At 40.5% G+C, this 24,366-nt stretch overlaps 1 protein-coding gene across 6 annotated transcripts in view; it reads right to left on the bottom strand.

Annotated features, from left to right (window-relative positions):
• Positions 1–713: 713 nt before the first annotated feature.
• The window catches only part of GALNT9 (polypeptide N-acetylgalactosaminyltransferase 9), a 129,946-nt gene continuing 106,293 nt past the window's right edge, over positions 714–24,366 (bottom strand). For 2 of the 6 annotated variants that reach the window (XM_085593130.1, XM_021544474.4), the window contains 5 exons: positions 15,147–15,332; positions 11,525–11,662; positions 9,151–9,246; positions 2,137–2,304; positions 714–1,429 (listed from right to left, as the gene is read on the bottom strand). In XM_085593130.1, coding sequence (XP_085449256.1) covers positions 1,283–1,429; positions 2,137–2,304; positions 9,151–9,246; positions 11,525–11,662; positions 15,147–15,332 — 735 coding nt within the window. In that variant the 3' untranslated portion in view covers positions 714–1,282. Of the gene's footprint in view, positions 1,430–2,136; positions 2,305–6,744; positions 7,040–8,360; positions 8,619–9,150; positions 9,247–11,524; positions 11,663–15,146; positions 15,333–24,366 lie in introns of those variants that run through there. The other 4 variants (XM_021544476.4, XM_021544475.4, XM_085593131.1 and 1 more) reach the window with 4 other exon arrangements.

The raw sequence follows: 24,366 nt of genomic DNA, 5'->3' as shown, positions 1-24,366 counted from the left end.
TTATATATGCTCCCTACCTCCTGCTCTAATTTGCCTTCTTATCACCAGGCTTGTTTTTCAAATGCTGAAAAGACTTTGTTGGTTTGTTCAGGAAATTTGTCTAGACAGTGCTCACACAGCATATTTGCTCACATTTGACATTTTCACAGGATGAGAAACAAAATGGAAGATCAGAGTTTTTAAGCTCCACAGATGGCATCTAAGCCAGTCATCTTGTTATTTCCAGAATAAGGAGGATTTGCAGTATTCTTGTTCCAGGCAGTCTCTGAAACAACACAACAGTGCCCTGCAGGACAGGACACACACTCAGGGCTTTGAGACCAGTCGAGGCCTCCTGAAATCCATCCATCCATCCATCCATCCATCCATCCATCCATCCATCCATCCATCCATCCATCCATCCATCCATCCATCATCCATCCATCCATCCATCCATCCATCCATCCATCCATCCATCCATCCATCCACCAAGTACATTTACTGCCTCAGAAGAGCCAAATATCCAAGTGCTAAATTGTGATGTCTCTACACACAACAAATGTAAAATGTGGCAATGTAACAGAACATGTGGCTATTTTACCTATTCAACATTTATCTGTGTCTAATTAGAAGAGGTCTCTAAAATGCTGCTTGCCAGCAGCTCAAAGGTTGAGAACCACCTGTAAACATTTGCAGAACAGTCTCTTTCTAGAAACAGAGACTCCTAAACAATCAACCTTGAAATGTACCATATATTATAATATATTTCCAATGTTATTTACAGATCTTGTTTAGTACAACGAACCAGACATGCTGAAAAGGTAGGATTTTTCTAGTCCTCTTTTATACGAAGTACAATAAAAAAGGCACATAATTATTCACCGTAGGAGTTGTGCACCAGTCCAAAACTTAAAGCTAAAAAGCTACCCATCAGAGAACTCTCTTTATGAGGCAGTATTAGGATGTCTCCTTTGAACTCAGCCTAGAAAGATCTGTGTGTCAATTCCTCTAGGAGAGCTTAAGGAATCCACTTTCCTGTTGTGTTCTGATCTTCACAAGATTTCCAAATCAACAGAAAACTCTCCTTAAGCTTCCCACATCATCTGCTGGAGCAAGGAAGAGTCAAACAGGGCATGTGTGTGTCTGCTTTCCTTTTTCTTCTTTCTTTCCTTGGAATGCCCAATGATGGAGGACTCTTGAGAGCCAAGACCTCTTCAAACTAATTTGCTTTAAGACAAATGCCTCAGGAGCTATGGCACACTGAGCAATGGGCACCAGCAGGAGAGGCAGCTCAGCCCCACAGTCAGTGCCGACCGTGTTTGATCCAGTTTCTGATCATCCATTTCTGCCCCGAGCACCTTTGTACAACTAATCTGAGCCCAAAATTTGCATCCTTGGACATTTCCACTTCTAGACAACGGCCTGTGTCTCTGCTGATGATAGGACCATTCTGGGAAAAAAAAAAAAAAAAAAAAGTAGGGGAAAAAAGGATTAGAGAAAGGAACACAAAAAGAACAGACTAAAAAAAAAACAGCGCTAGATCTGTAAATCCTTAAAAACCATTATAAAATGTATTTCTGTATATATCAAGTAATAAATGCCTCAGAATGTGCTAGAAATTCTTAGGAAAAGCTAGCTAATACATAGAAAGTACCGAAACAATTCCTTGATAGTTGTACATTTAAGAATTGCTGGGAAAATCCCCCCAAATCACAAGAAAATCTCTAAAAAGCACTAGTGAATCCCTACAGAGCCCAAGAAATAGGAAATCCCAGAGAGTGTAATAATGCTTTTGAAAGTCTTAAAAATGAAGATTCTAGACCTTAAAAAATGCCTGTAAAGGTACTAGGAAAAAAATCCAGAAAGTTCTAAATGCAAAAACTCCTGGACAGTAAACAATTACAAGCATGTTCTTGACAATCAGGCCAGAAATTGAGACTATTCAAAGACAGGATAAGTAAAAATTCTTAGAAATCGTACCCCAAGATTTCTAGTAATAATGAAAGAATATTCCTGGGTAGCACACAATCTGTGGAAAACACATCTGACTATTTCAAAAAAGTACTGGGGGAAATTCCTAGTATAACCCTTCAAAGACCACCTTGGCATCATTCCTTTCTAATGCATCTCTTTAAGGTTTCCTCAGCTTTTCCACACCTGTGTGAAATCCCAGAACCTCTGCGCTGGCCTCAGGACATCTTCACACTTCTTGAGGGTGGGTGTCCTGCCCTTGCCATCGTCCACCAGGCATTTGGAGTCGGGCAGGAAGGCGGTGGAGCCCAGCGGCCCCAGCTGCAGGACACCTTCCGAGCTGTAGCGGACGAGCTGGGGAGAAAGGAGAGTTCTGAGCCCTTTGTGCTGCTGCACGCTGCTCAAGGGCAAAGCTTGGCACTGCTGGTGTTGGAACTCAAAATGTCTCTCAGACATTTCTAGAGGTTCCAGGCCTTGGAAGCATTTTAGACCCCGGCAGGCAGCTGCAAACAGCTGTGATTTTGAGTTTGAGCCATGGAATGAGTTACCAACTTTGGAGGTGGAACAAGCAGTCACAAAGGGTTAGATAGTATAGTAGAGGGGAGAATTTTTTAGTATTGTACAGGGGGGTTTTAGCACCTGTACAGGGGGGTTTTTACTTTGTACATGGGGGTCAGAAGTTCTAAGATGGAGGAAAGTGGGCTGATCCTGTTCTTCCTTCTTCTTCTTCCTTGCCTCCATATTCTTGGTGATGCTGGCACTTGTGGATTGGTTTAGAGTAGAAAAGCACTTTGTAATATAGGTAGTAGGTATTGGGGAAAAACTGTAAAAATATAATACGTAATATATCATATAAAAGAGAGCAGCAGCCCTGGGCAGAGAGGGAGAAGAAGAAGGCACCAGACAGTGAGGGTGTCAGGTGTGTGTGTCAGCGCAGCCTGAGAAGAAAATCTTTTAGATAATTAGGAATAAACTGCCTTGAGACAGGACACCAAGAGGCTGAGGAGTTTTTCTTTGGAAGCACGGGTTGGAGGAGAGACTTTTCCACCACACGAGACCCCTGACCAAACCCGGGGTTCTCACAGTTGGTAAAACCTAGAACACAACATTCCCTTCTCCCACACTTCTGCTCCCCACCCACAATGTCCCTGCAAAAAGGGCAATCAAGGAAGTGAAGTAATCCATATGTAAATCGTGCCCACTCAGCAGGAGTTGATTTAACAAGGACACGATGTCAATTTTGTCATGCAGTTTGTTCTTAAGAGCTCTGGTAGAGGCTATTGATAGCAACAAGTCTAATTAGTTTTTGTAAATAAACATTACTGAAAAAAAAAATCCAACCATGCAAACAGTATCCAAAAATATGAGAGGAAAAAAAGAAACCATGAGGGAAATGGCAGTAAATTTGCTAACATATGCTTCAGGCCTACATAATAAAGAATGACACTGTGGTATTTCAGTTTTGTGTAAAGCACATTAAAGTGAAAATGCACAATGCTAATTTGGCAGCAGGCCAACACATCAAATCAGACTTATCTACTTCTCACTTCTGTGCTTAAACCCAGAGTCATTAAACCAGCATAATATTTTGCCCTTCTTACTCTGAAAGTGCAACACCCAGGTGCCAAAAGACTGCAGAGTGGAGCCAGCTACGTGGCTTGTGTGCTGTCAGACTGGATGCTGCAGGGTGAGGATCTGAGCCACCAAAGAAATGCAATTACCACCCAGGAAATTCACTGCCTGTCTGGTCCTGTTGCTGTTATATGGCTGAAATTACTTAACAAGAAAGAGAAGGAAGGTCAGAAGTGCCTGCCATTTACTGGATGCCACTGACCAGTGTGTGAGATATCATTAAGAGTCAATCAAAAAAACTCAAATTAGAGTCTGGCTTTCTACTGCCATCCTTATTAACCTCAGAAGAATCATGCTGTGAATAATCATTTCTTGCTGGTGGCAAAAAGAACATGGTCTACTTGCTCCCAGACCAGATGCTCTTTGACATAGTATGTGTTCATTTTCCCACCTGCCACTTCTGTTCAGAGCAGCCATGTGAAGCACAGAGGTAGAGGAGAGCCTACATCAGAGAGATAACCACATGAGGATGCTCTGGATATTAATGGTGTCTTTGTCATGGGCCAGTCTGTAAACACTTAATCAAGACACTTTTGGGATTTTTTTCCACTCTGAGGTTAGGAGTGACATATGTAAAATAAACTCAAGCAAGCAAAGTAATTCAAAATATGAAGGGACTGCCAGGTCAGACAAATTAACTTTGTTTTTTCACATAAAAAGGAGCTGGGGAAAAAAAAATACAAATCAAACATAACACTTCATCTTTTTTTTTTTTTTTTTTTAATAAAATCAGTCTGTATATTTCACACTTCTATTTAATGGATTTTCAGCAGAATCCAAATTAACTTCAAGTATGGCTGAAACACTGATCAGAAAATGTATTCATCTTGCATTCTTTATTATCTCTCTGTAGTCCCAAAATACTGCCCCACAAGCTTGTTGGCTTTGCCTGAGGTAGATAATCAGAAGCACTGTTTATAGTGGGCTATGTGCTCTGTAGGATAGGATTGATTTTCTTTTTTGAGATGAGCAGCATTTTCTGTACTGGTATTAAAATGGTCTAAAACATTCTTTATCATCAGTAGGCAGAGTTATATGTGCTCTGTAGCACAGTGGCCATGCACTTGGTCACAGAGCAGCCTGTCAAAGCAGAAAGTACCAGTCCAGCTTAGGCTTTAGAGGTGGAAGATACATTAACTCTATTCTAAACTATCTGCAGTATTGAAAGTGGCAGTTTGTGTCACAGCTCAACAGGGTCAGGGATGGCTCGGTGCAGGAAATTGTTATCTATACAATCTTGAGACAAATGGAACAGCATGGGCCTAATTTCCTGAATTTGCACTTTCTGTCAAGTTTTTATGGCTGTTCCAAACTGAACTTAGGCTTATTCCACAATAAAATAGAAATCTAAAAAACCCACCCACAAAGAATTATCTCAGTTCAGACCATATTACATAGGAAAGCTGTAGAGCCTGCTTCTGCGAAATCAGACCAGAAATTAAGGTTCAAGAAACTACTATATTATTAATAACATCTCTCTCCAAAGAATTCATATCTTAAATTCCTAGAGACAATATAAGCTGTGAAAATAAAATTAGCATTAAAATAAGTTGCTTATTACTATAGGCTAGAAAGCAGGAACTGGGATACAGCCAATTAAAATTGTACCTCTTGTGTTCAAACTTGATCTTAAGTGTCACTAACATATCCACAAAGAAATAATTCCTATTTATTTTAGGACTGTGAACATGAGACACCATGTCAAATCCATTGCCAGTGCCAACCAGCCAAAATCAAATTACAAAGTTCCCTTTGTTACGAAATATGAAATCTTATGAATTAAAAAAAAAAAAAAATCTGTGCAGGCTTTGATGGGCTGAGATCCTTAGATATCCACACACTCCAAATTGCCAGCTGCAGTACAGAAGCACACTTTTATACATCACATTGGGATGGACCTTCACTCAGCTTTTCTCTTTCATCTAGGAAGAGCTGGAGGATTCAAATGACACTGAAACTAAGAGCTTAAATACTCAAGATCTAATCCTGATACCATCTGCTATACTGATGTATAGGAAAGTTTTCCCTTCAACATTCAGAAATCTGAGCAGAAAGCAAAAGATGCAAAAGGTTGTTTATCAAAGCCACCACACCTGAATCAAAAATAGTCAGTGCTGCTGCCTATGGAATATGATCCTCCAGGAATATTAATGTGGTAAGAAAATGGCAGCTTTAAACTGGAGGGTTTGACTTCAAAAACATTTATTCCTGCTAATTTCCAGTCCAGTGAAAAAAAGCACCAAATGATTGCAGGTAATTTTTTGTAGGAAACAGTTTCTAGGATGGGCCTGGTAGCTTTGACACTAAATTTAACCTCTCTCTCTTACTCTTGTTCTCCAGGCAAAAGGAAATCTTTAGTGGTTCCTCAGTCCTGCAGTTAAGGCAAGCTGTCAGCTCACACAGGAACAGCGAGTGATGCAGGAATCCCAAACACCCTACATCTCCAGAATACCTGTCCCCTCAAGGCAAACAAAGATCACAGCTTATCAAACTTCCATGATTGTTCCAGAATCCCACCCACTGCTTCCTGCAAGTGGAGAAACCACCTGTGCATCCACCCTGCTGCCCTGCACACAAATCTGGGCAGCCACAGCTCTACCCAGCAAAATGTGAAATACCTGCCCTCTAGCAACAGTTTAAGCAGAGCCTTTCATCCTCTCTCACTCTATTTGTGTAGCTGCAGCCCCAGGAATGCGAGCAGGGAGCTCTCCCCACCTCTGGCTGTTCTCAATGCAGAGGGAATTCTCTCTCTGACAGCTGCAGGGCTTCTCCTCTCTCTGCTGTGAGAGGGAAGGGAGGGTGGACAAGGAGGCTGCTCACCATTCTACCCCAGGAAGCCATTCCATTACTTTCCCCTCTCTTTCACACACCATATAATCAGCCCCACATTATGGCATTCAAGGCAGACTCAGACAGGGAATATTTCCCCTGGGGCTGTGTAGTGTTCTCAGAGGGCTCAAAATCTGCATGTCCTATAACCATTCTATGAAGCTTCCAGAACAACATGTTCTACTTTTGGGGGCATAGTATCTGTCCTCACAACCCCACTTTTTTTTTTTTTTTTTTTTAATTTTTTTTACAACAAATGTGTATAGAATCACTGGGCTTTACAGCTGATTGTACAACGGAGGCCACACACAGAGGCAGAGCAGTTCAAGACTCCAAATATATTCCTTTATTTACAAATCTTCTGTAGCACTCGACTGTTTCTCCCAGTAGTATTTGCAAACATTTTTCCCTGAAAGCCATTAGACTCAAACTCCAGATCCAATGAACACATATAAAAAAGACAGTGCTGTAAAATGGGTTTTGAAATCAGCTCAGACTGATGCAAAACCTTGTCTGGATATTCTTAGCTGTTAGCTTACAATGACTTAGTTCAAGTCAAACTCATTAAACTAAATTGATGTAAACTCAGGCGAAATGCATTCCAGAGCATCCATAAAAGAGCTTGTCCCTGTTTGAATAAAGAAATTTAAAAGCTGATATCATTAGAAAGATCTGATTTATCATGGTGAAAACTGATCTTGAAAATACACATAGGGAAAGGCAGTCACAGTGGAGTGATTTTATTTTGCCACTGTAATGCAGGACAACAATATCCAAGGGAAACAGAAGAGTAAGACATAGAGAAAAGAACATTTTATCATAGATTAACAGTAATCTTATTCCTAATTCAGCTTTCTTTAAACACCTGCCTGACTTGGGTGGGTTTCAGGGGAACCACGTGTACACTAAAATGACTGGCAATGTGTTTGTCAGAATTGAAGAGTATGAAAAACAAATAAGGCTGTAGCTAAACAGGGAGAGGCCTTCACACTGGTAGGACATATGAACACCAGTGATAACCCTACTGGGGAAAGGGAGCTCCATATTTATATGAATTTATATTCAGTAGGCATGTACAAATAATCTAAATCTCGGCTCAGTAGGGGTATTTTATGTTCTATGCTTGAGATGAAAAATGTCAGAAATGGAAAGCTAAATGCAGCAGACAACTATGCTCACCCAGGCTGATTCAAAGAGGGGCTTTAAAAATGTTTATTTAATATATTAAAACTCTTGCTGTCAACACCTTTCATGCTATGTGCTTGAATATCCTTGATTACGGTTTGTGCAGCTGTGGTTCTCTCACTGAATTAATTTTGTAAATTGTGGTGAGATTATAGAAGTTTTCCAGCTGTGTAATCATTAATTAACTTGGCTGCATTTGAGTGGCTCCAACTCATGCTTGTCTGTGAAATATTCAACTTAGATAAAACATCACCTCTGCCTTCACTTGGTGTTTCTTGCAGAATGAAAATTCTTTTCCAGTTTTTTTGTTGGTTTGTTTGTTTTAAATTCACTGTAACTTATGCCCCCCTCTATTTTCTTCCTGCGAAGCCTACTCTGTGAAACAGGAATAATGGAGGCAAACAAGTAGGTTAAGGACTTAAATTGCAAAATAAATTACAGTCAGAACCATTTATTTCATTACTCTTCTAAGTGCTGGCACACTATGATAGAGATTAGATGTTGCTAAGGGACTTTCAGGAAGGACTTAAATTTGCAACTTTCTGTTCCGATTAGGATGGAGCAGGAGAGCCTTGACATCTCTAATGAGAGTCTTCTTGAGAAGCTAATTTACATCTATTTAAGCAATGCTATTTTGTTACCTTATTCACAGGCTGCTCCTTCCACCTCTACTAGGAGAGTGTCAGTCAAATACTCCATAATGACCCTGCCAAAGGTGGACATTGTGGCAGTAGGAATTCCTGTCTGTCTCACTTTGCCTCCATGGTGAAGCACAAGCCAGGGCTCCCAATCAATATATCCATGACTGAACCTCAGATAATTGTTAAGCCTGATAAGGTCAGAGTTTATTTACATGTGAGAATGTTCATTAATATTGTTTTGATTCAGATGCTACTTCAAGAGAAACAAGAATTGCATTTCAGAAAAAGCTCAAGTCCTGGATTTAAAAAATAGTCAACTTGTGTAAGTAAAATCACTATGAGCATGGGAAGAAGAAATGTCATTTTTAAATCTTCAGACATCTGAAAGAAAATAATAATATGCACAGTGACTGACAAAAAAAAGAGAAGTCTTCTATTTTAGAAAAGTCTTGGAGGATATTCTTAATTCCCTTTGAAGTTGATGTTAAATATGTGCTTAACTTTTATGCCTACTTGGGGCATCAAATCAGCAGCTTGATAAATAATTTCTGCCCAGGAGCCTGTTGGACCTAGGAACAGTTAAATTAAAGAGGTACCATGAATAACTCATGTCATAGCAAGAACTGCTCACTCACACAGACTAACTAAATTAATTAATCTTCAGTGGATCCCTGTTATTTAAACAAAGTAACGTGATACTTCTGATTTCCTAACCGGCAACTTCCAAGTATGGATTCACATGATGGACAATCTTGGAAAAGGCACCTGACAAGACTGGAGTAAGCCAGACAATTTCCTTGCAGCTCAGGAATTATACTGGCAAACTCAACCAAATACATCCACTTACTTAATTTCTTCTGAATATTCTCTAAATTCAAGGTTTCTCACTCATGATGGGATTTTCACCATTTACCTGGGAGGACATTCCATGGCATGGATAAAGGATGGCTTTGTCATCCTCTTCAGCCCCCTGGTCCAGGCAGTAGCCACTGGCTTTGCTGTTCCGCACCTGTAACCAGATCAGAATGAAAACACTTCAACTGGAAATAAATCCCTATTTTAGCTCAGTCCAGCTAAATCTCAGCTGTGCTGCAGCTCCTGAGAAAAGTACTATGTAAAACTGCTCTCTGAGAGACACATTCTTCTCCTTCAGCTGTGACAGGGTGCCAGCAGTGAATCTGCTCCAGGAAAAGACATTATTTGGACAACCTGCTGTCTTTACACATCTTGGGTCACAGGTCCATTTTTGGCAATTACTCAAGGATTAGAACTTCCTAAAATTCACCCTAAGAAAGCCAGGCCAAGTTTTGCTCCAAATTGCCAATGTACAAACATAAATTTTGACCCTGTATATTGAGAATGTGGCTTTATAAACAGAATAGGAGCTTCCCAGGACTGGTGTTGGATGTGACATGCTTTTGTTTCTTCCTATTGCCGATATAAAAAAAAAAAAAGCATGTGAAAATTTTTATCTGAACTGAAAATATAGTACATTGTTATGTACAGAAGTGACATAAAGCACATTTTATGAAAGGGCACAGGTTCAGAGATCCAAGGAAGTAAAAAATTTCTGTGCCTCCCTAGACAAGAAGAATTTACAAGTCTATAAAAACTGTGATAGAGCTCTTGTGCTCTTGTGAAAACCCTTCCAGCCTTCCTCTTGAGGCTGGAAGCATTACACGCATATTTTGAACATAGAAAAGCTTTAGAGATATCATAAACAAGAAGTTATTTAGACAGACACCTCAAAAGACTCAGCAGGTCAATTTTGGTTTAGACTGTAAAGTACCTGTCTGGCCACCCCCATAATCTAGAAACAGCAGCAGCATAAGGTGTCAGAAAAAAAAAAATCAGTATCTATTCCTTCATATTATCATGTACAAACATAACAGGAAATCCAATTGGATAAGGGGGCCCACTAACAACTAAATTTCAGGAGGTTTATTTTATTGCTTGGGTGCTATAAAGGCTAAAGAAGATGAAGACAGCTTTATGAGATGGCTTTTAAAAAATGGGAATTGAGTCACTAGGAAATATATTTTTACTACTGTTTCAATCTGTTTCACATCTACTCAATACATTTATTTTCCTTGAAACTCACAAAGATCCAGACATCCTTTCCTCCAGGAAAATAACCAGAAGAGAAAGTACTTTACAACAAGCTTGATGTCATTAGAATGAAGCCTAAAACCTAGGTTGGTTAATAAAAGGTAAATACCTTGTGTGGCTCTATTCTATTAAAAATGTTAAAGAATTTGGTATTTGCATCACTGAACTTCCTGTTTGACTCAAGAACTTTCTATGTGGCAGTTCAAGAGGAACAAAATTTATTTTAGAGCCCAGATTGCTCAGGGTCTGGTAGAATTGACACAACATTGGCATTTCTGCCAACGTTTTTCACTGTTAATGACCTTCTCAGAGCTGACAGATACCAACAGCTCCTCTTGAACTTACTCAATGTCTTTTCTCAGTTCCTGATGGGGATAGTTACATTAGGATGCAAAGTGATATTATGGAATAAAACTTGCACTTTGTATCAATGTCTCAAGTGCCTGACTTATTTTTATATGAAGTCAATCAAATGGAAGAGAAAGGAACAGTCTCCATTTAGTTGTCTTATGGGAAAATACATTGCCTTCGTATTTAATTATAGTGCATGTAGACAATTATTTGAGCTCTGCTGACCACTGAGGCTTTCTTTATGATGTCTGTGGCATCTTGTTTGTGGAAATGATTGCCTCAAACTTATGTCTCAGTGTTTATTATGAGAGCCAAGGAGGTTGTGTGTAATTGTCAGTAAGGACAACTTCATCTGTGCCACAGCACATATCGTAGTTGAGATGGCCACGATACACAGTCACTATACAATTTCAGAAGGCTTTTCGCATTTGCCCAGAGTAACATCATATTACTTGAGAAGTCTGCAAGCATCTGCCCTTCTTGTTCTTTAGCCCAACCTTTTATAGCCTCATGTTCATGTTTTACACCTGTGTGCCCTCTGCTCCCTTTGGTCAGCACACCTGGGCACCCCATGGCTCACAGCTGTGCCCACTGGGGGTGAGGCTGGGCTGCAGCCCCGCTCCCACTCACCACAAACTCTGTGCCTACAACCTGCTGTCCTCCCACAAAAGGAATGAGGCTTCTCAAAGCTCCTTAGTGTTGATTACAAGGAGAGGAGAGCATTTTTGTTGCCACTGCTGTGCTGATGTGTAATTGCTCTGCACACCCTGATGGGCAGCTCTGAAGGCAGAGTGCAGCTGGGATGTGTTTCCAAAGGCATGCTGTACCTCTCCGTAAGTGACTGTGTTATTGTAAACCCTCATCTCAGGGTACACGTTCTCCAAGTACCACTTAAAGCTCCGGCACTGCAGTCGCTGTCGCAGAGCGATTCTTTCAGAAACATCTCCAAAGTCAACTCCAGGGTTCTGCAAAATAAAAAAAGAACTCTCACTGCACTGGCTTTATGGTTGCTATCTTTACTGAAATCAAACTGGAGTTAATTTTGTATACCCAGCTGTATACAGCTTGTATAATTTTGTATACCAAGCTGTATTTTCCTCTTTTTCTTCTTTTGTTGTAAGCAGCAGCTCATGAAACAGCTGCTGTTGAGTGCAGACAATAAATATTAATGAAAGCCAGTGGAAAAAAGGAGCATAAAGAACAAGCAAAACCCCAAAATAAATCAAAATAATAAGAATACAATAAGAATGTTGTTACTTACAGCAGTTCTAAGTGTTTGCAATCAATCCTGAAGCCTTTGCTTTCAGATTCATTTAGAATTTAGGCAGTAATTCTGATCTAAAATATGGCAGCTTGGTCATGCTTTACTCCAGTAAGAGATTTGAGTATTCAGTAAAGTAAATGATGTCAGAACAGATCTGTTAAAACTTCAAAGCAAAGCTGCTTAAAAATCATTAAGCTCCACTAAGCATTCATATAGCCCAGCATTCAGTTTTCACTAGAACTGGAGCTCATTTGCAGACTTGAGCTACAGAATGCCATTAAACTCAAAACCTTTATAATTCTTCTTCAGAATTTAATTCATATTTAAATACAAATCCCATGAAAGACACAAACTGGAAGATTCAAGTTAATATGAGCAAAATCAGCCATTTAAAACTGGTGGGTCCTGAGTTAGAGTCTGTTGATTTAAAGAGTTATAAATCATCACAGTTCAACATTAAGACAGTAAGAGTTACCTCATGCAAAAACCTTTTCTGACACTATATTAATCAAATGGACTGCAACTGGGGAGTTTTGCATGAGATCTCTCTGAAGTGCCTTGTGCTTTTCCTCCAGAAGAATATCTGTACATTTTACAGATTGTTTCTAATGCAGGGTTCCAAGACAGCAGCAAATCTTAGCTCAGGGTTTATTAAGATCTCCAACAGATGCCTGGTTTTCAGGAGAGAATACAAGTGTAATACTGAACAGGTTTTCCTATTTGCCACATAAAGAGTTCGCTGTGCTCACTGCTGCTTGCTGATGCAGGCTCTGTCAGGGGCCCTCAGTGCAGCATCCATTCAAATGAATGTTAATTTACGTAGTACTTGAGGCTGCGTGGAAGCAGAGCAATCCTCTGAGGCACTCAGTGCAATAAATCATCCAATGTAAGATTCCTTTATCACTAAAATTGTCGAGGAATAAATCATAAGTGGGGATGTACCAAGTATTTGGTTAACTGGAATAAAGCTGTGCTGACCCGCTGCTGAAGGTTATAGGAACATGATCTTGCAGGTGTGCCCAAGACCATCTGCTGATCTAGAAAAACATTATGCTCACATTCTCAATTACCTGTGAGTTGTGAAAAAGATGGTGGGGAAGAAGAGTTTATGTGGAGAAGAATATAAGTTACAGAAGAGTTAATCTGGTTTTGTGGTATGGGAAAATGCATATGTTTTACCTGTCTCTTTTCTGCCCCATTTTGAAATGAGGCAATACAGTGCCTTTTTTGCAGTGCTGTTTCTACAAAGCACAAGAGCAGCAATGAAAACAAATTGAGCTGTGCTCACCCTCTGTGCCAGCTGCAGTCACCATGGAGAGGTTACAATGTGATGGCACAAGAATGAGGTGTCCACAGGATTTACTTTGTGGACATATTCTCTTTAACCAGCTAGCAAGGTTTCTAGTTCCCCTGCAGAAGGCTTTTGTGATGGCTTATGCCAAAAGTACAGTACTTTTGTCATCTGTATTGAATACTACAGTGAATAATGTAATGAACACTAACAGCAGCTTCCTTTTCCTGAGAGCTAATAGGCTTTTTTTATGATGCACATTTTATCAATCAATCAATTTATTTTATGAAAAAAATTTTTTAATGTTCAGTACTTCTGCTGATTTTATGTCTTTTATTGTAGATATGCCTGTTTTTTTTTAAAACCTCTGCTGCATAGCTCAGTGCAGAAAACTGCATCAATAAGTAATCTCAGAGAGATTAAAGGAAATCATGTTTTGGTGTAAATGCTTATTTAAATATCATCTTTTCCCAGAATTCATTTGCACATGTCATAAGACAAGCAATTTTACAGAGGATAGTTTTTCATCTCCTAATTGAAAACTGACCATTTTAGCAAGTGTATTTTATGTGTGCAGACAGGGCCAAAATGCCCATAAATTTTTAATGGACACTGCTCTGTCTTCCTCCTACCGTCACAGAAATCTTGTGTGGGAAAAGTGATGCAGTATTGCCTTTTCTTAAGGCAAAATAATTCTCTGCAATTACCTCTTGTGCCAAAAGAAGTCACCAAAAACACATTTCAGAAACCTTACACAGTGTGTCCAATATTGAACAGCAGCGAGTGAATTTAGAGCTGTGAAAATATCTGGCATATTCAGACATCAAACGGACAAGGAGGAAATGCTGCTCCTCCAGGTATGTGTATTCTAAAAACTGTAAGAGGAAAGAACAAAAATGGGGTTTCATGTATTAACTAGGTACCAAAATACGAGTAGATGGTTAGGACAGATTAAATCTAATGAAGCCTTTAACAAGACTCCATGACTTTGATGAACTCCAGGTCATAGCTGAATATTCCCAGACACATCTGGGTTTGTGTATTTTCCTGTTCTGGTAAGAACATTCCTGTTCCTGTTTGCTTCAGCTCTGGGCAAACTCCTGCTGTAAGGGTTAACTAAACCATCCTTACCTACAGATCAGTGTATGTTACCCCTCAGCTGCTCTCCCTGTGCCCCTTCAGGTGAATAATTTGGATGCAAACACAGCCAAGGAACACAGCAACAGCCAGCTTCCACCTGGCTGGGATAGAACATAAAACTCTTTCCTTCAAGAATTATTCTCACTGCAGATGTAGCATGTGGTATACTTATAGAACAAAGTGACAAATGGAACCTATAGTTTATCTAATATTTATATGACATGGATTCCTAGAGGCCCCCACACAGCATCTACAATTTGTATGCACAGTGAGAAGCAGAACGTGCCCACATTGCACCTCTCAGCCTGTGGACAATAAAGCTATTTAATGTCTGATTTTTTTATTGCATACTTCGTTTTTTATGCTGGTAAGGTCTACTGAGTCCCACTATGAATGATGATATTTATTTATGGACATTTCTGTTGTCCCCACCGTTGTGGCATATGAACACCTCAGAGTTTAACGGCGCCCCAAATTAACGACTTCTGGGGGAGCACATAAACCTGAGACATTTTGCTCTGGTTAAATGATAAATCTGTGTCACTGCATACAACAGTCAGGACTGAGTGCACAACTCAACTTAGACTGAGGATGGCAGATGGCAGAACTCTCCACACTGAGCGTGCAACAAAGCGCTTTCCCTGAGCTTAGCCCACTTCGTGCAGCTGTCGGAACACCCTTCACCTCCAAGAGCTAATTAGGAACAGCTTCGTGTTTCTGCCTCTGCTCAGGACAGAGTGTGAGCTGTACTTACTGCCATGGGGATGTTCCAGGCCATGTAGACGTGGGACTTGAAGTCGTCCATCCAGACCTCGGCGGCGCGCAGGGCGTTGCGCTTTGCATAGTAGTCGATGTCGTTGTTGTAGGGCTTCTTGGTGCGCTCGATGTGCGCCACGCGGGAGCAGGGCAGCACCTCCATGCTGCCCCCGCACTGCCACACCTGGGGGAGGCACAGAAAACAGCCCCGTGGATTCTTTTGCCCCTCCAGAAGCAATACAAGTGTCTCTTTGGAGGTGTTGAGTGCAGGGTGTTTGCTAGTGGGAGGTGAGGGCTGTTGAGCAGTTCAAAAGGAGCGCCCAGTGCTCCTCTTGCTGCACGTGGCAGGTGGGTCTCAGGGCATGCAGATGGCTACATTAGGTACATAAGTTTAGAAGCCATAAAGAGACAATCCTTCACCATAATATCTCTGTTTTCAGGCCAGGGACAAATTGTGAGGTATCAACCTCTGCCATGGGTGCTATTTTAATCTAATGTTTGTTATTGAAATTTCAACAAAAATCAGCTGTGCCATCTGGCTGTGTTTGACACATGAGTGGGGTAGTGGAAAGAGCTCTAAGGTCACCCCAGAGCCTTCTCTTCTCCAGACTAAACATCTCCAACTCTCTCAGACTGTCTCCACAGAAGAGGTGCTCCAGACCTCTCATCATCTTATCTCTGTACCCCTGAGCTGATGAAGAGGGCTAAAAGGGGCTGAGTGCAGACTGTCACCCAGCCTGCCCAGACACCGTGGAACCCACACTGTGCCATTTTCTCCCTGCCAGTTGTTTACTGTCTGAACTCCACGGCAGGGGACAGTGAGGACTTGTCTCTTTGCATCAGCCAGATCTGGAGTGATGCAGGGTGAGGGAGGCTTATGGATTCAGCTCCCTCAGGTCTGCACCTAGTACTAGAGTCTGAAAATGAAAGATATTAAAATATAAGCAATAATTCAGTACTTTCCAAGGTTGCCTTTTACTGAGAATAAAAACACATTTCCATACAAGATGCATTCCAGAACTATACTGGGGCAGTTCTCCACCTAACCTGCCTTCTCAAGGACAAAGATAAAGTGCTTGGGAAGTGGAAAATAAAATCTCTGCTCTAGCTTTTCTTTTTTTAATACTTTGTTAGGTAATATTTACTTGCTGCTTTCCAAACAGCTCTGTAGTAAATCACTGGCCACTGAAATTTACATGTGATAAATGGAATACCCCGAAAAACACACTGCTCATAAATCTGGACTGACGTGTGCTGAGGGTTTCCAATGCAAAGAGGAAGTGCTACTAAAAAAAAAAAAAAAAAAAAATTAATTGATTTTCACAATCAGAAGGAGAAATGAGCAGTGAACTTTAGTATACTGCTATTTGCCCAACCCAGCCTGGAAGTCAGCTATTTAATGCATAGCACATTTTTCTTTCTATTGATATGCCTAATGACCTTGTAACTCTTATGTAAGTATTTTGGTACCAAGGGCAAGTACATTATCTGAGCGACAGATTTATTTCCTTTGAATGCCAGTGCTCACACAAACGTGAAAACTAAAAGGTACTAAACTGCAACATCAAAGAAAACAGTTTAGCTCATCTGTAAATTCAACACAAATAGTTATTTATCAGTGATAACTTCTCCACAGATGAAATCCACAGGGAACACAGACGCCTGGCTTTGAAGGAAGCACAATAAAAAAGGCAGCAGCAGCCTCAGGCCAGGTAACTCTGCCTGATCCTGAGGCTCAGCTCTCAGTAGGGTCTGCCTGTGGGTCACACCATAATCCCTTGGACTGCTTTCCACTGACACTCAGTCACTTCTTCCCTTTCCCCTGAGCCCGATTTTGCTCTTTAAAGAACCAACATCTGCTGAAGAGGAGGAAAGAAGGATGGAAACAGCCAGAAAATACTCAAGGAAATTTTTCTTTCTTAGAAGATGCTGAAATTTACCCCAAATTACTTGGTTTTTTTCCTGGAATTATGTAATTTTTAACACCAGAAGGGGCTGTTTCCCTGGATAAAAATGGTATTTCCAATCCCAAAGAAACAGAACTGGATGTAGAGCACAGGGAGCAAGTGTCGGAGTCCAGAGCATCCCTCCGGCTGCCCTGGATGACTCGAGCCCCTGACAGGCAAAGAGTCAGATATCTGTGTATCACCAGGTGAACATCATCATGCCACCGTTTCTCCACCTCCCAGACAAATGTCACAGCTCCTCAGCTGTGGTGATTTCTTTCCAGGCCACACAAGGTCTCCTGTTTCACTTCATGAGGATCAGGTGCTGTTCAGTGGAGCACAGACACAACTCAGTATCCTCACACCCTTTCAGCACATGGCAAAGTGCAGGGTGAAGATCTTGTATCCTTCCCTTCCAGCCCAATAATTACTTAAACTTAGACTAAACAGAAGAGTTTCTGTAGTGGAATCAAACATGTGCATCCAAAACTGGGCAAGATCCCAGCAGCTGAGAGCCATCATGTGAGATTTGGATGAATACTCGAGACTTGTGCTTGAAGGAGGAGGATGGGATGTTCTCACCTTCTCTCTGGACACAGACTTGAAAGGCAGAAAACCATTCCCTGTCTGCTTCTAACAAAGGGTGAAAGATTGAGAGAATTTTACTGTATGAGTCAGGTGAGAGAGAGGTGACTCGGGCTGATCCTGAAACGGGTTGATTCTCCTCCTCTTTTCATTCTCAAAACTGCACTTAATGACCCATTCTAACAGTAGCAGACAACACATTTATTTCCACATCAAACTATGAAATTATGCCAGGAAAATAATTACATGCCTCTATAAAGCATTTATCAAGCAGGATCCTTAAAGTACCTTACTGGGGAAGCAAACTATTTCTAACTGTGAACATAAAATGATGCCCGAGGCCCTCCAAAAAGACACATTACAGGCAATCAGAGAAAACTGCCTTCCATATCTGTGGCTCATCTTCTGGGATAACAACACATTTCCAGCCAAGTTACTCCTCTCATATGGAGCTGCCAACAGTAAATGTGTGTCTTAAGGTCCATTTGCTGAGCTGGTGGAAGTGTTACAGCCTCTGAGCTGCTGCCCACAGGGCTGCACATTGCTGAAAATCCCACTCCACCTTCTTTTCCCACGTGGAGAGACAAATCCCTTAGAGCAAATTTTTTTTTCTTTGGCTTCACAGCATGAACTTATCAAACCTGTACTGTGGGGCAACAGCCCAGGCTCCACGGAAGGCCAGGAGCAGCAGCAAAGCAAAGCGTGTCCTCCTTGACTGGTACAGCTGAGCAGCCCAGGGACTCAGCTTTGCCTCCATGAGCATCACACTGTGCAACATTTTAAGACATGATCAAGTAATTCCAAGAGACACTCAATTTATTTGCTAATTGTAGCTAATTTCTAATTTCAGCACTGCTCTTTAGGCTGCTATAAACAAAATTGATGGCAATTTAAATGTTACCATAGCCGTGTTACCTTAGCATTTTTACTGCTAATTATCTCAATCAACTTTTCTATAAACAGACATATTAAGTATTGAGAAGAACAAGTACCCCCATCAGGAGTAAATTACAAACTGAGTGATTATGTTTGTGGCTTGCACTATAATGATTTACTGACACCAATTATCAGCTATTCCTGTACACCTGAGGTGTGGCTGTCCTACAGGAAAATGTTTATTTATGCAGCAGCCAGCTGGACATCACCTTTTATGCATCAGAGAAAATCTGACATGAGGCTGTGTCTTGTCTACCATGGCCTCAACTGTGCATCAGCAAAGTTCTCTGAAAGTAGGTTGGGTACATTATTTAGAAAAGCTAATAAGGTGCTGAGCTTTAATTCTTGCCAAACAAGAATAAATTTTCCAAGGAAACACATTTTCCCACAAGTACCTTCTGCTGAAGATTGAAACCATCTTTATCAGGATTTTAAAAAATTAAAGGTAAAAAGAGCTAAACAAACCTGGCCGCCACTCAGTAGGAAGCAGAGCTGGCCAGAGTGCTGGACTTATCAATTCCTAAATCTTGGCAATATACATAGAGAGAACATTGCTGATGTGTTCTCCTGCCCTGCAGGTGAGACCTGCTTCCAACAGCATCATGTCCTGCAGAGAGAATGTCAGAGCTCAGAAATATCCTGGGATTTAATATTTGCCATTTTTAGCATTTTAAAGATTATTCCTGGGATTTAATATTTGCCATTGGCAGGAGAGTGGCTGCAGCTCCCAAGAGGCTCTTCCCTCTCTATGGACTTGCTGCTCTGTAAATTGAATATCACATTATTGTGTACACTGAAGTGGCTGCACAGGGTTATTTAATTTGGTACAGATGATCTCACTACAAACAAAATCAATAGGTAAAAATAAAAAAAGGCATCAGTATGAAGGAACAGCTGGCGAGACAGTTTGAACTTTGAAAACCTAGACTGGAAGTAAAGATTGTGGTCCTTAAGAACTTTGTACCTCGCTGTGAATTTTGCAGTTTAAGCACCCTGGAGCTCAGTAAAAGAGAAAAAGAAAAGTCTCAGATTCTCTGTTACAACTCTTTTTCCATCAGACAGACCTTTGATTTAAGCAGCTGGAGAGATGAGGTATCCCAGACTGTGTAATAGTGGAAAGGACACTCCAGTGTGTGGGGGATTTGCCTCCAAATAAAGACTCTTGCCCAACACTTTTGTGCTGTCTTCATAGACACACCAGTTCCAAACATTCCTCTCAACACCACAGGTTTAGAGATGCCAAAGCAATTCCAATAGAGTGTGACCCAGGCATTTACAATATGTTGGTCTCCACCTTTCTTAAAACCTGACTTTTCCAAGAGAGCTGGGGTTAGTCCACTTTTCTAATAATACAGAACATTGAGGAATTAATGAAATTTTCAGTACCCTGAGGCTTTGAGCCCGTTTTTTATAGGTAGCGATCTCTCTGAAGGTGTCACTGCACAATGTGCATGGGTGCTGTAGCAGCTTTGTGCTTTCTCTGCTTCCAACAACTTTGGACATTTCAGTGACCCTTTCCTGAAAGGAATAATCACAGTCTGCATCTTCCAGCTGGAACAAAATGGAAGGAACCAGCTTCAAAACACACACATGGCAGCAGGGTGCCTCATTCCTGCTATACCCAGCAGAGGATGGCACCTGGCACTCGTGCCATGGCCCTGCCAGAGGCAGCATTTCAGATGTGGATGTTGTTCTGCACATCCTGAAACAAAACCCTGGTGCTGGAACAGGGCTCTGATGTTTTGTGGAGCAGTCCTGAACTCCGCCTGAGCAGCACTTCACAGAAGTAGCCCTTCAGATTTCAAACTTTCTTTTCTGAGTGAAAGCAGCAGAAGAGTTGGAGGAGTTTTAAAAGCAGCTCAGATATCCCTGTTTTATGATATTCCACTGTGGGAATTCTAAAAAGTCAGGGATCTCAGGCTTTCTTTGATTTACAAGGTAAAGACTACCAGAAACAGATTTCTTCTAGACTGCCTACACACACCTACAGCAGGATTGGAAAGATTTTTCTATGATGAAAGAATTTCCACATGTTTCAGAAATTTTGTTGGCCTAGTTTTCAAGAATAACATCAATTTAAAATGTTTTAACTAACTGAAACACAAGCTCTTTGTTATATCTACCTGTGTTCCCCACAAAGGTTTTTCTGAAACTGAGTAACTGATGATTTTCAGAATATCTGCTTGGTGTTAAAAGCTTTTTCAATGTAAGATTTTATATATATATATATATATATATATATATATATATATATATATAAATCTGAAAGGTCAGTTTAAACTGAAAACACAAGCCTTTGTTATAAAAATAGAACAACACAATCTTTTGATAACATTAAAACCAGTATTTGTTGTCTAGAAATTTTGCCAAAGCACAGAGTGTTCAAAAGGAATATTTTTGGATCTGACAGAGGGATCAGATTGTGGTTCCTCGAGGTGACAAAAGTCTGATTTCTGACAGAGGTTGCAATACCTGAAGGGCAGGAGGACACGTAGTAAATTCACAACAGCAGGCACCACTGAGCCCTCTCCAGCCCCTGTAACAGCACAGTGTAAAATAAAACCCACGTGTACTGCAGGTACAGGAGAATTCCTACTCTGCTGAAGTCAAACAGAAAGGTAACTTAATTCTTAAAAACCTGCAGTTGTTTCAGTCTCTCTCTCCAGCCAGCCATGAACCAACAAGGTCTAAATCAGAAGCAACTCTTCAAAGTATATTTGAAAGATGACAATAAAATCCTTTCCCCTCTGAAGCATGGGAGCTCTGCACTTATCCTCCAGTCCTTAAGAGATGTGCCAGCTCTTCTAGTGCCCACATTAGAAATTGAAAATTAATAGGAATATAGTACATTTAGTGTTCTTGCATGTCTGATATTGATAGTTTATGTAGTTCACTGAAAACTGATCTTTCAAAGTAATTTACAGCCTGACATTTTCTTGTTTTCTAATGGAGTCTTATGGATATTCTCTCCTGCACATATTCTCAGAGCTGCCTAGAGAGTCATATTTAATCAGCTGGGCTAGATAAAGTGCTCTCTCTCTGTTTTTCACTTCACATAGGAAGCTGTTAGAGACTGGGGAGCTGTCATAATCAAACACATCATATGGAAAAATTAATCACATGGTCTCGTTTTGTTCATCAACTGCATTTTTATCACCATCTTTAAAGGCAGCCATAATTATGGTTTCAAAAAGTCCCAACTGTCATTTCTCAAAATAGCCAGTGCTAGTTAATGGTGCACTTCTAGAGCAAAAATCTTTCCATGCTGGGACAAACCAGCTTACATCAGAGAAACTTTTAGCTGCCAAAAAGAGACTTGAACAAAGGAAGAAATCACATCTCAAGACCCACAGATCTTTGTTTTGTCAGATGTTTCAGGATAAACTTCTGACCTACGCTTTCAAATTACAGGACCCAAAAGGGTCCTTGGTTGACTGATCCTGACATTGACTCAGTGACAATCCTTCCTTTTTGCTCTCAGCTGCTGCTCAAAGAAGTTTGCAGATAACCTGCTCATAGCAGATGCAGAGGGAGTGTGACAAAACCTCAAATATGAAAGCTGATTCTGTTATTAGGAGTCAGTACCCATCCTTTACTCCTGCTGCCCTGGAAGGCTGGAAACACAGAGCAGTGATTTTGGATTAATGATTTTTGGAGGGTTGAATTTCACCTGGGGCTCTCCTCATGGTTTTTTTTTTTTTTTTTTTTTTTTTTTTTTTTTTTCCCCTGCTCAAACAGCAAGAACTTAATTTGAAGAGAGAAGAGATATGAAGGATAGAGAAGTGTAGCCATACAAATCTTCAGGATATGTCTGGCTCTAGCATTACTGCTTTATGATTATTATTTTTATCAATATTTCAGTAGTCCCATTGAGGAATACTTGGAAGCTTGCTGCTTTTCCCACAACTATTATAATAGAGTTCAAGGGTGTGCTACAAAATCCTCCTGCAGAGTTGTTTAATGTGAATTTCATGGCAGACTCAAAATGATACCTTTTCTTTATAGAAAAGTAAAAGAATTTTTTTATAGGTACTTGATTAGCCTTTAAAATTTGTTAGCATTTTTTGGAGTTTGACCTCTCAGCTTTGATCCCTTGGGGTTTTCTGGTATTTACAGATGATTTGCTTTCAGAAAGAAAAAAAAAGGCAGTGGAACAATAACATTCTTGCAATGACATTCTCAACACATGCATGTTTTATATTTGTCTGGTGGCTCTTCAGTAACAAATTTAGAGGCTGTCCTTCACATGTTTCCTAGAGGTTATGCAGAACCTCAAGCCAGTTAAGATCTCGGATGTGACAACAGCAAGAAGATAAAACTCCTCTGTTAACCCTCCTAGAGAGGGAAAATAGATAAGCAAGAAGAAATTGAAACATGTTCTAGAGAAACTCACAGTCAGCAACTGTTATCTTGCTGTAAAGATAAACTTTGTGTGTAAAGAACTAGGGTTGATAAATTAATAGACTGGCTGCTATGCAAAGGACGAGGTAGGATTTAAAATGATATTAAAGATGCCCCATATGCTTTAACCACTAATCCCATCTCCATAAACCACTAATCCCATCCCATATTTTGCACAACTTTTGCAAAGGGTACTGCACTTCTGAAAAGAGCATGTCTGGGGAAAAAGCAAATCTCTCTTCTGCAAGGAAAATTCCAGACTCTCTGAAATGCCTTGCTGGTGAGGGATGGAAATTACAAACCCCTTCAAGGTGAGAAGGGCAGCCTGACCCTGCACAGGTAAGATGTCCCATGCCACACTGGGCTTTGCACATGGACTTCAGATGGCAAAGAATAAAATATCTTAAGCTCCAAAAGGTGGTGGTGGGTTCAGGAATTCTTGTTTCCTGCTAGAGAAGCTCAGTCAGTGCAGTGATGCTGGACAAACTCCCCCTGCTCCAGTCTCCCTGACATCACTGCTCAGGGTCTCACAGGCAAGCAAGCACTGAGGAATGGGAGAAGGGAGAAAGGACAGTCAAAGAGAAAGGTTTTCATTTTCAAAGGCTTGTTTTTCTTAGCAAATTAATGAATGCTGGCACCTCAAAATGCTCCAGGAGATGTTAACAGCTCCTATCATGTAAATGACAGGCGTAGGAAAGAGACTGCTTTGAGGCAAACCCTCAAACTTCATAGACTAGAGATAATAACTCTATTTTCTCTGAATTCTCCTCAAGTCTAATCTTTTAGATTAGGCTGATTTAGATTTAGATCTCTTCTGGTCTAGTACCACCCATATATGTTGTGTTTTGCAAGCACAAATCATTTTTCCGCTATAAAGTAAATGAAATTTGGTATCTCTAATGTAGTTTGCTAATTGTCCCAGGCAGATGCTTCTCATAATGTATTCTTTCAGAATGCATTTGATGAGAATCATTTTCTGCTTTCTTACAAATGTACTCAACTTTTTCCCAAATCAATAGGATCGCTGTCAGTTATTTCTGTAAATATGCCAGCACAGATTCTGTTTGTACTATAACAGTTAAAATTTAACAAATTTACCTTGGAAAAATACAATCTATGTGGGATATATGAAACAGCATTAAAGACCAGTCTGTTGTTCTTCACATCTCCTTCATGTGATTGCTTTAGGTTGTTTCTCCTCACTTATCCCAAAAGACCATGGAGAAAATCTCCCTCTAAGTTCAAACCCCAGCAAGGGATAAAGACTTATATACACTAAGCTTACATGAGAAAATCTGCAGCTGAGCTCCTGCAACATTTAAGTTCTCAGGAAAATACCCCTTTTTGCCA

Source organism: Lonchura striata, chromosome 15 (genome assembly GCF_050655825.1).
Source record: "Lonchura striata isolate lonStrDom1 chromosome 15, ASM5065582v1, whole genome shotgun sequence".
In the NCBI taxonomy this organism is placed as follows: Eukaryota; Metazoa; Chordata; class Aves; order Passeriformes; family Estrildidae; genus Lonchura; species Lonchura striata.
This window is presented reverse-complemented; position numbering and strand designations above follow the sequence as displayed.